This window comes from Chenopodium quinoa, unplaced genomic scaffold, assembly GCF_001683475.1.
Source record: "Chenopodium quinoa cultivar QQ74 unplaced genomic scaffold, ASM168347v1, whole genome shotgun sequence".
In the NCBI taxonomy this organism is placed as follows: Eukaryota; Viridiplantae; Streptophyta; class Magnoliopsida; order Caryophyllales; family Amaranthaceae; genus Chenopodium; species Chenopodium quinoa.
The window spans coordinates 4218328-4231681 of NW_018745413.1; the positions used below are offsets into that span (position 1 = coordinate 4218328).

General features: G+C 29.6%; 2 protein-coding genes across 2 annotated transcripts; one reads left to right on the forward strand and one right to left on the reverse strand.

The window, feature by feature from the left end:
• Positions 1-5134: 5134 nt before the first annotated feature.
• Positions 5135-7501, reverse strand: LOC110713477 (putative protein FAR1-RELATED SEQUENCE 10). The gene is made up of 7 exons (XM_021891920.1): positions 7296-7501; positions 6977-7171; positions 6520-6862; positions 6032-6097; positions 5856-5933; positions 5714-5779; positions 5135-5644 (listed from the first exon to the last, which is right to left on the reverse strand). Exons 1-7 carry the CDS (start codon positions 7499-7501, stop codon positions 5135-5137), a joined length of 1464 nt encoding a protein of 487 aa, XP_021747612.1.
• Positions 7502-10771: 3270 nt separating this feature from the next.
• LOC110713393 lies at positions 10772-12937 on the forward strand. The gene is made up of 3 exons (XM_021891846.1): positions 10772-11597; positions 11911-12060; positions 12403-12937. The coding sequence occupies exons 1-3, from the start codon at positions 10959-10961 to the stop codon at positions 12532-12534; spliced, it is 921 nt and encodes a 306-aa protein (XP_021747538.1). The 5' UTR covers positions 10772-10958; the 3' UTR covers positions 12535-12937.
• Positions 12938-13354: the final 417 nt, after the last annotated feature.

Below are 13354 nucleotides of genomic sequence, written 5' to 3' on the forward strand. Positions count from 1 at the left end.
TTAATGTCTAAGTGGTCAGAAGAGGCCAGCTGCATCAGCCAAAGGCCCTGTGAAGAAAACAAAAGTCATTGATGAAGTACCTTCTGATGAACCATCAAAGGACGAAGAGGAAGAAGATAGTACTGATAGTGGAGAAGACAATTAGGATCCTCCTTATAATGTTGAAAAAGAAAAAGATGAGGAAAATGAAGAAATGGAAGAATTGGAGGAAAAGAAAACAAAACTGAAAAAACCAAAGGTTGAAGAAAAAAGAATGGTGTTGTATGAGAGAGAACCAATAAAGAAGATTGTGAATAAAAAAGAAAGAAAAAAAACCTAAAGTTGCATTGGTTAAAAAAGAAGAAGGTGATGAAGAAAGGACTATAGAAGAGGAAAAAACAATTACAAGAGGAGGACATGTGAAATTCATGCAATGGGTTAAGAACATGAATGAAACACAAAAGGAAATGGTACATGAAATAGGGCTGGGGCCATTGTTGGACATATGACTACCTCAGCTTGACAAACAGTTCAGCCACTGGGTTTTAGACAGTTTTGAAGTGAAGCAATTTAGATTGAAGTGGAAGATGTGAGGATTGTTTATGGTTTGCGAATGGGAGATATTCCCATTGTTGAAGCAAAATCTGACAAGGCTAGTGAAAAATTTGGTTTGTTCATTAAAAAGTGGAGACAAAAATGGCAAGGCAAAACACCATCTGTGAACCAAATTATTTCTCAATATACAAATGATAAATTCAAAACCCAAAGGCCAGCAGAGGAAGATTTTATCACTAACTTTCTGGTTGTTGTAGTGAATTCCTTGATGAAGTGTATTTCAAACAACCAATGCCATTTTAAGTTTCTGTTTTCTATGATGGACAAAGAAAAAATAAAGAACTTAAATTGGTGTCAGTATGCTTTTGACTCTCTCATCAGCTGTCATGTTACATGGAGAAAGAATGGAAGCAAGGGATTTTACAATGGACCACTGCAATTTCTGATGGTAAGTTTACTAAAAACAATACTGAATTATTACATGTTCATTTACATAACATAAAATGTTCATTAACAAAATGTTAAATAACTATTTGACAAAAAAATTTAATCTAAAAAATCAAATGTTCATTTCTGTTATACTAATTGAACACTTATAATAATGACTTTGTTGCAGTTGTTCTACTTTGATAGAGTTCAAAGATTAAACAAAAAACAACCAAGAACAATTCCAATAATATCTTTTTGGACAAGGGATATGGAACTTGAAAGGATAAAAACAGAAAACGAGTTGAATTATGGATATGGAAAAGTCCTTCCAAGAATAGAAGAAAAACCTGAAGAAAATCCTAAGGTATATAAATGTTCATTCATAACTAATGAAATGGTCAATTTTAAAAAATAAAATGTCTTATTCAAATGTTTATATGTTCTATAAATGACATGTCTTTATGAACGAATTTGTGTATTTGGTTAATGAAGTTGGTGCATCTTTGGCTAAACTTTCTACCAAATTGGTTAAAGCAAAATAAATCTTCTCTAAAAACCAATTGGTGAAGAAAGTAGGTGAAGTGTTGGGAAAGATGGCACGAGAACAATCAATTCTCAGCCAAGATGAAGAAATATATGGGTCAGAGGATTTTTTTAATGTCATTGCACAAATTAAGAGGGGCCTTATAGAGGCAAGCAAGGCAGAAAAAAGGAATGAAGGAAAGGAGAAGGAATATAATATAAGAAAAGCATTTAGTTTGGGCTTGAACTTGACTCCCTCGACTCCAACAAATGGTAAATATATTACTTGAAACTTCAGTAACTAATTAATACATTAAAAACTTTTATTAAGTTTAAATTTCTTTGATCACAGAAGCACAAATTAATCTTGGAGCAACAACTGATGCAATTATTCCTTCTATGGAAGTACAAAGTAAGAAACTTCTATATAATAAATGTATGCTAAATATAATGAATATTCATTTACACTAATAATTTATTATATATTAACCAGCAGAAAAAGTTGAAGGTTCAACTTCAGAAAAACCTCAAGATGGAGGAATTTCAAAAGAAGGTAAAATGTTCACTTATATAGTATCAAATGTACATATTAATCTTTAATAATATTAAATTTTTGTATGATTTAAAGCAATAGGCAAAGGAGAAGGTTCAAAATCAGCAGCAACAGAAGAAAATATTGAAGGAATTTTAAAGAATGGTACAATGCTCTCTTATAAAAACACATATAATCATATTCATAAATACAATGTTCATTTATAATTATAACATTTTTTTTACAGCATCTAGTTCAAAAAATGATGTAAAGAGTGATGATCCCAAAACACCATCTGAAATGGGAACTGAAAGCAGAGAAGCTACTTATGATTTTTCTAACATCTTAAAATCCCCAGCATGTCCAACCATTGAAAATGTGTTGGATGACTCAAACAAGAAAGGAGGAAGCAAGGGATAAAATTTGAAGATCTGTCTTTTTAAGAATTATGTAATTTTGATGGACATGTAGTTTAAAAGAAGAAATGTAATTACTTTGGACAATTATGGTTATGTAGTTAGTAATGGACATGTAGTATTATTTTGGACAATTATGTACTTTATATATATTAATTTAAGTGTGTTAGTAATATTCTAAGTGTTAATGATTTATGATATTGTTTTAAAAGGAAATAATTTTAATTTTATTTCTCTCTTCAATACTAACCATGATTGATATTTCAGAGAACAACAGGAGAAATATAAATTTGCTACAAATGTCAAGGATAGGTAAATGATCATTACATAAATATATATATGCTCTTTTTTATTAAACTAAATAATCATTTATAACATATGTTATATTTAGTGAGTCAAAGAAGGATTCAAAAAAAGAAGAAGTAGAGAAGATTCAAATTGCCAAAAACATAACAAATCAAAGGTAAATATTCATTTTATCTATATAAAGGAATAATGTTCATTTTATCAATAAATTAAATGATCATTTACGGTTCACAATGTATTTATTGACAGAGAAAAGACTTTGGAAAGCAAAAAGTCAGACAAACCTGAGAAAGAAAAAATTCAGATTGATGAAAAGGAAAAAGAAAAAAGGTATACATTTTAATTTACAAATATTTGTTCATTATATTAAAGTTCATATTTAAATTAGTAAATGTTCAAATTAACTCTAAACTATGTCCCATGAAAACAAAAGACCACAGAGGGAGACCCAAAATATTCCTCTTGCTTTCCGATCTCCGTACATGATCAAATACAAGGATTTGTTGAAAGATGAAGAAACAATGAACAAACTTGTAACTGACTTTTCTTTTAGCGGAAAAGATCAAAGGTAAAAATAATTTACTATCATGAAAATTATAACATTATATTTGTTGTATAAACATATAATTTTAAAAATGTAAATTTTGCAGTGAGCTACTATATTACGATGGATTGAATTTGATCAATAGGGGAGAAATGAAAACTCTTGAAGGTGATACAGAAGTAATTAATAATGTGATTGATTCATGGGCCACGATACTGAATCAAAAAAGCTCAAAAAACAAGATCTACTTCTCAACATTTCCACATGTAAGTTTCAATTTTAATGGAATATATATACATTTTTACTATACAAAATGATCATTTTCATTATAATTATATAATATTTTAAAATGATCATTTTCATAATATATATATGTACATTGTTAACTATATTAAACTGATCATTTTCATTATACTAAATGGTCAATATTATATATTAAAATAATCATTTGCATTGTTTGCAGCAAATTATTTATGCCAATACAGTTTCTCCAGAAGGATCAACAATGGAGTTTAGAATTGAATACTTCAGAGAGAGAATAAACAATAAGTTGAGGTTATACAAAATCAAAAGCATTGTTGGATATCAACAGGTATTAATAAAATATATGCATTAATAATATGTTCATTTACAATAACGAAAGTATATAATAATATAGCAAATTATGTACATATTTTTTTTCCAGTGGCCATATATAGACATTTCTATCTACTATGCATTGATCATGTCAATGACACAATGCATATCATTGACAACAGAAAACTACCACAACATCAAACAATTGTCACAAAGTACGAAAACCAACCACAATTGGTGGTAAGTATAATTATTACTTTTTCTAGTTATAAAAAATACATTTATGGAATATCTTTTAATAATTATTTATATATAAGTTGCAGTTAAAAGGATATGCTGAATATATGAAGAAATTGGGATATGAAGATGCAGATTCTATTGAGAAACATAAAGTGGTATTGCGAAAAATGAAGTGGAGAAGCAATGAAGATCACACAAATTGCGGAGTTACATAATGAAACATATGAAAAACTTTCACTTGTGATCCAAATGAAGAATGGATTTGTGACTTAAAAGCAAACAATGTAAGTAAATTTCAACAAACAATATGAAAAAACTTTAAAATCAGTTAGTAAGACATAATGATCATTTGTGTAATAATTAATGTTCATATCTATAATGGAAAATTTTCTGAATCAGGTAAACCAAATCAGAAAGCTCAGAGTACAATACACTGCTCAACTAATGCTGAATGAAGGAAACAAGCAGTCTCAGAATAATAGAAGAGCAGCAAGAAGATTTACAACAGCTTAATGCAAAATGTTCACATATAGAAAATTATATGTTCATACATGTTTGATGATATATATATATATATATCTTCTTTTGTAAAGATTGTTCAGGTATAAACAAAATTTATTAAGTTTTTAATTTTGAAGTTTTTAATTTTGTGCTCAATACATGTTTCATGATATTCAAGTTTTACATAATTAGTCCAACATTCCACCTTAAAATTGCAAATTTTCTATAAATGATCATTATCAAATAATATAATAATCAAATTTGATAATTATAAAATAAAATGATCATTTTTAAATAAAAATGATAAAACTAATGACTATTTACAAAATTAAATGATCACTTACACATACTAAAGAATCACAATTAGAAAGCTAAAAATAGTTTTAAACAAAAAGGTTCAAATAACAATTTAAATCAAAAATAAAAACAACTTGAAGCAACAAGCAACTTGAATCTCTTTAAAGTTGAGACAATTAAAAATATTAAGAATTGTATAGTAATTTACTCTCCTATTTCCCATTTGTAGCCAATCTCTTAGCCACACTTGTATAAAAAAAAATCTAATAACCTATCATATTTAGTTGAAATCTGTGGAGAACCGCCTTGAGTACTTCTTCGAACAGTAGGAGCATCATGAACATTTCTTGAAACACTAGGAGAAACTTGAACATTCCAAGAACCGCCTTGAATACTTATTGGAACATTAGGAACATCATGGATATTTCTTGAAACATTAAAATCAGCTTGAACATTCCGAAAACCTCCTTGAATACTTCTTGGAACATTAGGAGCAGCTTGAGAATTCCTTGAAACAGTAGGATGAACTTGACCATTTCTTGAAGCTTTTGGAGGCTTCTGAACAACTCTAGAAATTTTAGAAGGAGCTTGGGCTTTGGTCTGAGCATGCACAACTGTGACAAAATGTACATTTCTTGGTTTCTTTGCTGGAAATTGAGCATTATTTGGAACATTTTCAACATCTTGAGCAATTGCAACTCCTTCATGAACATCAATATTTTTACCCAGACGATCAAAATCAAAACACTTAATGAACACATACAAGAAACTTAATAAACTTATACAAAAATAAAAGGTAGATAAATATTATTTCACCTTCACAATAGAGGATATGTCTGGATCAACAGTAAAATTTGATTGCATAGAATTTTCTCCATATTCCTGATAATATTATAAGCACAAATTAAAATAACTAAAATGTACAATTAGAATAAATAAATAATCATTTATATAATACCTGTTCAAAGTCATTTGATACACTATCATCTGAAGAAGAAAGGATATCTTCTACAACAACTGATTTTTTATTACCAACCTTGAAAATAATAATAAAAAAAAACTTAATTAAAATTAGTAAAAATAAATAAAAACAAAAATTAAATAAAAAAAATTAAATTGTGGATTTTTAATCACAATTAACTCATTCGGATCTGTAAAAGAATTAGCATAGGAGATAGGACACCCATTCTCATCCAATTCCTGAGGTAAAACAAAAATGCTCAATTCTTGAACATAAATAATCAATAACAAAAACACTAATATTCATTATTACCTGAACAACTGCTTGACCTTTAAATATTTTATAAGGAGTGTATACTGACTTTTCTTCATCCACTGACCCCTGGCTTTATTGTAAGCCTTCTCTAAATTACTCTTAGGCCTATAATTCCTCTCACCGGTAGGCCTTGTTTTGGCGGATTCTTAACTTCATGATCAACAATTTCAATACCTTTAACCGGTTCACCAAAATCAATAACCCCTATAACACTCTCAATCTTTTCTTTTAAAAGATTAAAAAAATATTCAACCTCAGCTCTAGCATTTAAAGAATGTTGACAACTTGTAACCAACTTAACAAATTTCCTTAGTGTTTGTGACCTTCAAATATTTGTGGATACTACATTAGACTTCAACGTCGGTTCATCAAGACGATGACTACACATAGCAGCCTTAGTCCACCTCTTACATAGATACTCATCTGGAATCTTATGAACGCAGTTTATGTGATATATCCGAAGAGCATGAGAACAAAGCAAACCCATCTCACTAAACAGCATGCATGTACAACATATTGCATGTGTTTCTTTATTAAAAACAACCTCATGCTTGATTATGTCTTTCCCAGGTCTCCACAAATGATAACTATATTCAGGAAAATTCAAACCAGCATCGTTATGATCACAAGCAGTACCCTTAATGAACTCTTCCTCAAAAAGCACATAAGCTTGAATTGTATACAATGATCTAGCATGAACAAGAATCCCAATGTATGCAAAGGCCAAATGACGATTACTTCTTATTGTATTATAATCTCTCCCTTTTTCCTTACTTCTCCACTTTTAAACCACATCAAGAAACACTTGATAGAAATCACATAAACCTTGTGTCTTGTTAAGCCTTTGAGAAACTGATTTATTAGTTGTCTCACTACGTTGAGAAGAGAGAACACCTCCAGACCAATGTTGCTTTGAAAAAGCTGGACACCACTTCTCTTTAATCTTATACAAATCACTTAACCAATCAAACTTTGCACAGTCATATTTCATCAACATTCTGTATACAGGACATGAACATTAAGAATATCAATAATGATCATTACAAATAAACATGTATAAACCACTAAATGATCATATCCTATAAACAAATATAAAAATTATAAAATAGCAGAATGAAGTACCTTTTCCAATAATGCTCAAATTCAGCTGGAGTTTCACAGTACTTCAGCAAATAACCAAATAAATCAGTGAAACCATCCAAAGCTCTCAATGCCCCAATGTGTTTCTTGGAATTTTGTTTAATATGCCAAACACATAATCTATGATGAACACTTGAAGGAAAAATATTTCGTATACCAGCTGCAATTGCTTGAGCTTGATCAGTCATTATTGTAATAGGAAATTTCCTTCCCATAGAAGTTAAAAAAGTATCAAATAACCACTCAAATGATTCTGTTCTTTCATTAAGTACAAATCCCATGCCAAACATAACATTATTTGCATGATGATTCATACTAACAAATGGAGCACAAATCATCCCATATTTGTTAGTCCTATAAGTAGTATCAAAGACTAACAAATCACCAAAATAATGATAATCTCTCATCATCCTTCCCTCTCTCCAAAAAAAAACTAACCAATGCACCATTTTCATCTTGTTCAAAGTCATAATAGAAATCTGCTTCATCAATTTGTCTTTTTGCAAAAAATTTGATTAGTTGATTGTTGTCCCCTCCCTCAAGTTGAGCTCTCTTTTCAGCCAAAATAGCATTATAAGCATTAGGAGCTGTAAAACAAAGGTTTGGAGACCCTCCAACCTCCTTCTTCAAAGCTCTCAAAGAATAAGAAACTTTAACTCCACTCAATCTAAGTGTAGAAATGAAATTAATGTGTTCCTTAGAAATATCCCTTTGAGACCTTATTAAATGTCTCTTGTCAAGAGGAATCATTTCATGATTATGGACCATTTCATGTCTTGTACATGTATATACACCTAACCGATCAATACTAAACTGAATAAAAGCTAAGCAACCAGCCTTATATCAATTCTCTCATAGGATCTTTTATTCCTACACTTATCATCTTTAAAACCCTCATTAGTACAAACAAATCTTTTCATGGAAAATAAATTATCTCTTTGCCTCTTACCTTTTCCAATTCTAATTCCAAAGCCCTTTCTAAAAGCATATTCATTAAATAATTCATAAGCCACATCTTCAGAAGGAAATTGCTTCCCAAAAAATTCAGAAGTATTTGCTTCTTGAAAAATAATAGCATCCTTTTTTTCCACTGCAATTTAAAAAAAATAACAAATGAACACATACAATAGCAATAATATTCAATTACATTAAATAATATTATAAATAACAAAACAATAAACACATGTAAAATGTTAATGTTTATATATCTTTACATAAATGAACATATTCTTAAATGATAATGAAACATATAAATGAACATTTATAATTACATACAAAATTATAAATTATATTTACTACACATTTAAACATAAATGAACATATAATAAGACATAAATGAACACTACTTTTATATGACGCGAAACAATAATGAAATCAATTGAATAGAAAATTTTATAAACTATACATATTCATTAAAACTGGAAAAAAAAAAATCAATAAAATAACAACATTACAATTAAAAACAATAAAATCAAAACAATACAACCAAAACTATAAATTAAAAAAATTACATAAATAACAATGAGATCACAAATTATACTCCAGCATTATATAAGTTATAATGCATACAATTAGCAATAACAATTACCAAAACTATCCGATCCAAAATTATAATCGAGCATAATATAAGATAAAGTTCAAACAATAAGCAAAACTATGAAATCAACAATTAAAATTGAACAATTACATACGAAAAACAGAGCATAATCAAATCCATTAATTGAATGACAAATTACTCACATTCATTCGTAAACGATTCGAGTAAACCAACTCCAGGAGGAAAAATAGAATCACACTCACGATCAAACGCAATTGAGCTTGAATCACACTCACGATCGAACGCAATTGAGCTAGAAAAATCCATGGAAGCAGAGAGAAAAAATTTGGGGAAAAATAAAAAATGTAGGAGAGAGAAAATGAAATCAGAAATATACGAATGAAAAAAATAGAGGAAATTGGGTTAGAAAAATCATTACATAGTTGCTTGAATACAAAGTTAACGAAAATATAAAAAAAAGGGGTACAAAATGAAGAAGATAAAAAACGACGTAGTTTCATTGGGGGTGTAGGGAAAGTTCACTAAACTAGAGTCTGGCAAATTTTAAGATGCACCATGGTGCACCTAGAAATAGGTGCACCACGCCTATATTTTTGAACAATTAGTAAAAAAATCTGGACAATTGCAAATTGTGAACATGTAGTAAAACCATCTGAACATCGCAATTTTGAACATTTAGTTAAAAAATCTGAACAATTGCAATGCATCATGCCTATACTTTTGAACATTTAGTAAAAAAAAATCTGAACAATCGATAATTTTAAACATTTAGTTAAAAAATCTGAACATCGCCATTTTTGAACATTTAGTAAAAAAATCTGAACAATCGCAATGCAGCACGCCTATAATTTTGAACTTTTAGTAAAAAAATATGAACAATAACAAATTTTGAACATTTAGTAAAAAAAATCTGAACAATCGCAAATTTTGAATTATTACGAGTAAGACAAATTTTGAACTAACTCGTAATAATTCAATAGTTTTGTAATATAAACTAACATTTAATGTAAACAAAATGAACATTTCTTAATAAAATATGAACATAAAAATTACTTTGCATGTTTATGTTTAATTATTGTGACGTGTTCATATTTTTTTTTACTAAATGTTCATTTTTTGTAAAATGTTCAGTTTTTTTTTACTAAATGTTCAAAAGTATATTCGTGGTGCTTAGGCGCACCATGATGCATATAATACTAATTGCTAGAGTCTAGGGAAAAATTTGTAGACTAATTGGAGGTATAATGTCCTGAAAGATACGACAAATTTTAAGATGCACCATGGTGCACCTATTTCTAGGTGCACCACGCCTATACTTTTGAACAATCAGTAAAAAAATCTGAACAATTGCAAATTTTGAACATATAGTAAAAACATCTGAACATCGCAAATTTTGAACATTTAGTTAAAAAATCTGAACAATTGCAATGCATCATGCCTATACTTTTGAACATTTAGTAAAAGAAATATGAACAATCAAGAATTTTGAACATTTAGTTAAAAAATCTGAACATCACAATTTAGAACATTTAGTAAAAAAATCTGAACAATCGCAATGCACCACGCCTATAATTTTGAAATTTTAATAAGAAAATATGAACAATAAAAGATTTTGAACATTTAGTAAAAAAATCTGAACAATCGCAAATTTTGAATTATTACAAGTCAAACAAATTTTGAACTGATTCGTAATAATTCAATAGTTTTTTAATATAAACTGAACATTTAATGTATACAAAATGAACATTTCTTGATAAAATATGAACATAAAAATTGCATGTTTATGTTCAATTTTTGTGACGTGTTCATATTCTTTTTGCTAAATGTTCACTTTTCGTAAAATGTTCAAATTTTTTTACTAAATATTTAAAAGTATAGTCGTGGTGCACATAATACTAATTGGAAAGATACGGCCCACAAACCCAGATTACACAGGCCCAAGCCAAATAAATCCTCAAGCCCAGACTCGACCGTTCAGATTTCAAATTCAAACAAATTAAAACTTTTCCTAATCATTTTTCATTCAATCCCTAACTCTCAAAATCTCATTCAATGATTCAAACTCCAAGAACCCAAAAAAATCCACCATGAAAACTGTGCTTCTCTCTCCAAAATCTCTCCAACCCATATCCATGGAAGACAACAGATCCAACTTCCAAGATGAAAGAGAAACCAATTACTTCCCAGATTGCCGCAAAGACGCCAATTGTACCTGCAAAATGTGTTTAGATAGTATCACTGCTACCTTAGATCTTATGTCAATGAGTGTTCAAAGAAGCTCTCTTACTAAGCTTTCGGCTTCGAAACCGGTAGTCGATATAACCCCGGTTTCAATTGACCCTACTCTTCTTTCTACTCCAATTTCCAAAACTCCTCCAATTGCTGATGTTGCATCGTCGAAGACAGTTGTTCGATCAACAGCAAAAACGGTTGAATTGAAGATTGTTGAGCCGAAGAAGAGGAAATTTGGGTTGGGATGGAAGTTTTTGAGGTGGGTTTTGTTGATTGGGTTGATTCTAGGGTTGGAATTCGGGTTTTCTTGGGGGGTTATTCGGGTTTTACGGCCCAGATTATCAGGGGAGATTTTGAGAGATATTGTTGAAGAATCTTCTGGGGTTGTGAATTTGAGTGACAGATTGATTTTGATTCAGAAAAAAATGAATGATTTTGTTGATGGTACTGTATCAAGCTGCAATCTTGGCGATTCTTCTTGGGAAATTAATCAGGTGAACAATGATTTCATATCTTAAATATTGCAAATTATATTCATTGACCCGTTGTTAATAGTGACAATCTTTTTCCAGACATTCTAATAATAGTATAAGCGACTGTTAATTGTCGAACAACAATAATGTATACATGTCAATCATGTGATAGACTTGAGAAGTTTTATGATATAATGTATAAATGAATGATAAATGTCAATCATGTCACAGACTGTTAATTGTCGAACAACAATAATGTATACATGTCAATCATGTCATAAACAAATGACCAATTTATGATATTGATTTAATAAAATATGCTGTATATTTTCAGAATGGCCTGATCTCAATGTCATATTGCACATTGTACAAATCTGCAGCAGAAGAAGTGTTGATATGGGGGTGGCCTCTGCAGACAGCTGGTCTTTTAACAGCCGAGTTTTCGTCACGATCATTCAAGGTCTTGTCTGGCAGAATTACTGAGGTGAGTGAGTCAGGTTAAGACAGACTAATATATATATATATATATATATATATATATATATATATATATATATATATATATATATATATATATATATATCCAAATTACCTGCTTTTATGAATAATTAATTGAGCTAAGATTATATGTTTGAATAATATGTGGTCATTTTACAAAGTAAATATCATGTTAATCCTGTAAACTTTGAGGTTTTGAGTAAGAGTATTCAACTTTTTGATGAGGAACTAAAGATACTAAACTTGAAATCAAATCCAAAAATTTTGCTTATGGGCTTGTTAGACTGCTGCTGTTTTCTGAAGTATACTTATTCTGTTCATTTAACAGTGGCCTGAAGGCAAGATCATTTATACTGTTCGAGAGGCGAACACGACATGGATTTTAAGAAAATGGAGTGCTTCTGTTGTGCAATTTGAACCAAATACTTGGATAATTGAGTATAGCAGAAATTCTGTTTAAGAAAATCCAAGTATTTTGATGGGTGCTGTTGAATTCACCAAGTTCAGGGTAATGAAACTGATGCTAAGAATGAAACAGAAGGTTTGGCTATTGCTGTCTGACTTCAGATTCTACACTACTTCAACGGTAGAAGCTTCTGGTCCTAGCATCCCAACATGAATGAATAAGTACACCTTTGCGGCTTTCGAAGCTTATTGTATATCTCTCATGTTTTTATAGGAAGATTATGGAGCTAGAAATTGTTGAATGTTGATAACTCTTCAACTGTATATAATGGATTTTGTCATGACTAGTAGAGTAGCTGAAGTAATACAAATTTTTGCCTATACCCCGAGGTAAGTAGAGCTGGCTACACCCCCGCTCCTTCCTAATGACGTCATAATGTTTTTTTAGTTCTGAATCACTGAAAATGTTCACTTATTTATTATTAAATGTTTATTTATTTAAAATAATTATTAAATTATTAATTATTCTAATACGATATGAAATATTCAAATTATTATATTTTTGTTTCTAGATGACTATTTATAGTAGTACCAAGGAAAAAGAAAAAGTTTATTCCTTTCTTAATAAAATCAAATGACATTGTATACCACCAAAAATTGAGCAATTGGATATTAAATTAATGTACAATACAATTCAAACACAATAAACTTCTCGATCCAAATTGAAAAATTCAAGCTTGTGATTTTGGTTCATGCTGTTTGGCGACTCCATGCCTTCTTGGTTTCCTTCTTTTTGTCATCTTCCTTTTTTTCCTTGCTATAAAGCAGTCTAACTCACTACATGCATGATTTTTTTTAACCAAAAAAAATATATT

What these genes read in the sequence shown, in the direction of transcription:
- LOC110713477 (XM_021891920.1), bottom strand. Translation starts at nt 7,501, where the DNA reads ATGACTGATCAAGCTCAAGCAATTGCAGCTGGTATACGAAATATTTTT. An exon ending in TTTGAGCATTATTGGAAAAG is followed by an intron (nt 7,172 to 7,295) that starts GTACTTCATTCT and finishes TCCTGTATACAG; the next exon opens with AATGTTGATGAAATATGACT. An exon ending in AACCGACGTTGAAGTCTAAT is followed by an intron (nt 6,098 to 6,519) that starts GTAGTATCCACA and finishes GTTTTACCTCAG; the next exon opens with GAATTGGATGAGAATGGGTG.
- LOC110713393 (XM_021891846.1), top strand. Translation starts at nt 10,959, where the DNA reads ATGAAAACTGTGCTTCTCTCTCCAAAATCTCTCCAACCCATATCCATG. An exon ending in CTTCTTGGGAAATTAATCAG is followed by an intron (nt 11,598 to 11,910) that starts GTGAACAATGAT and finishes GTATATTTTCAG; the next exon opens with AATGGCCTGATCTCAATGTC. An exon ending in TGTCTGGCAGAATTACTGAG is followed by an intron (nt 12,061 to 12,402) that starts GTGAGTGAGTCA and finishes TTCATTTAACAG; the next exon opens with TGGCCTGAAGGCAAGATCAT.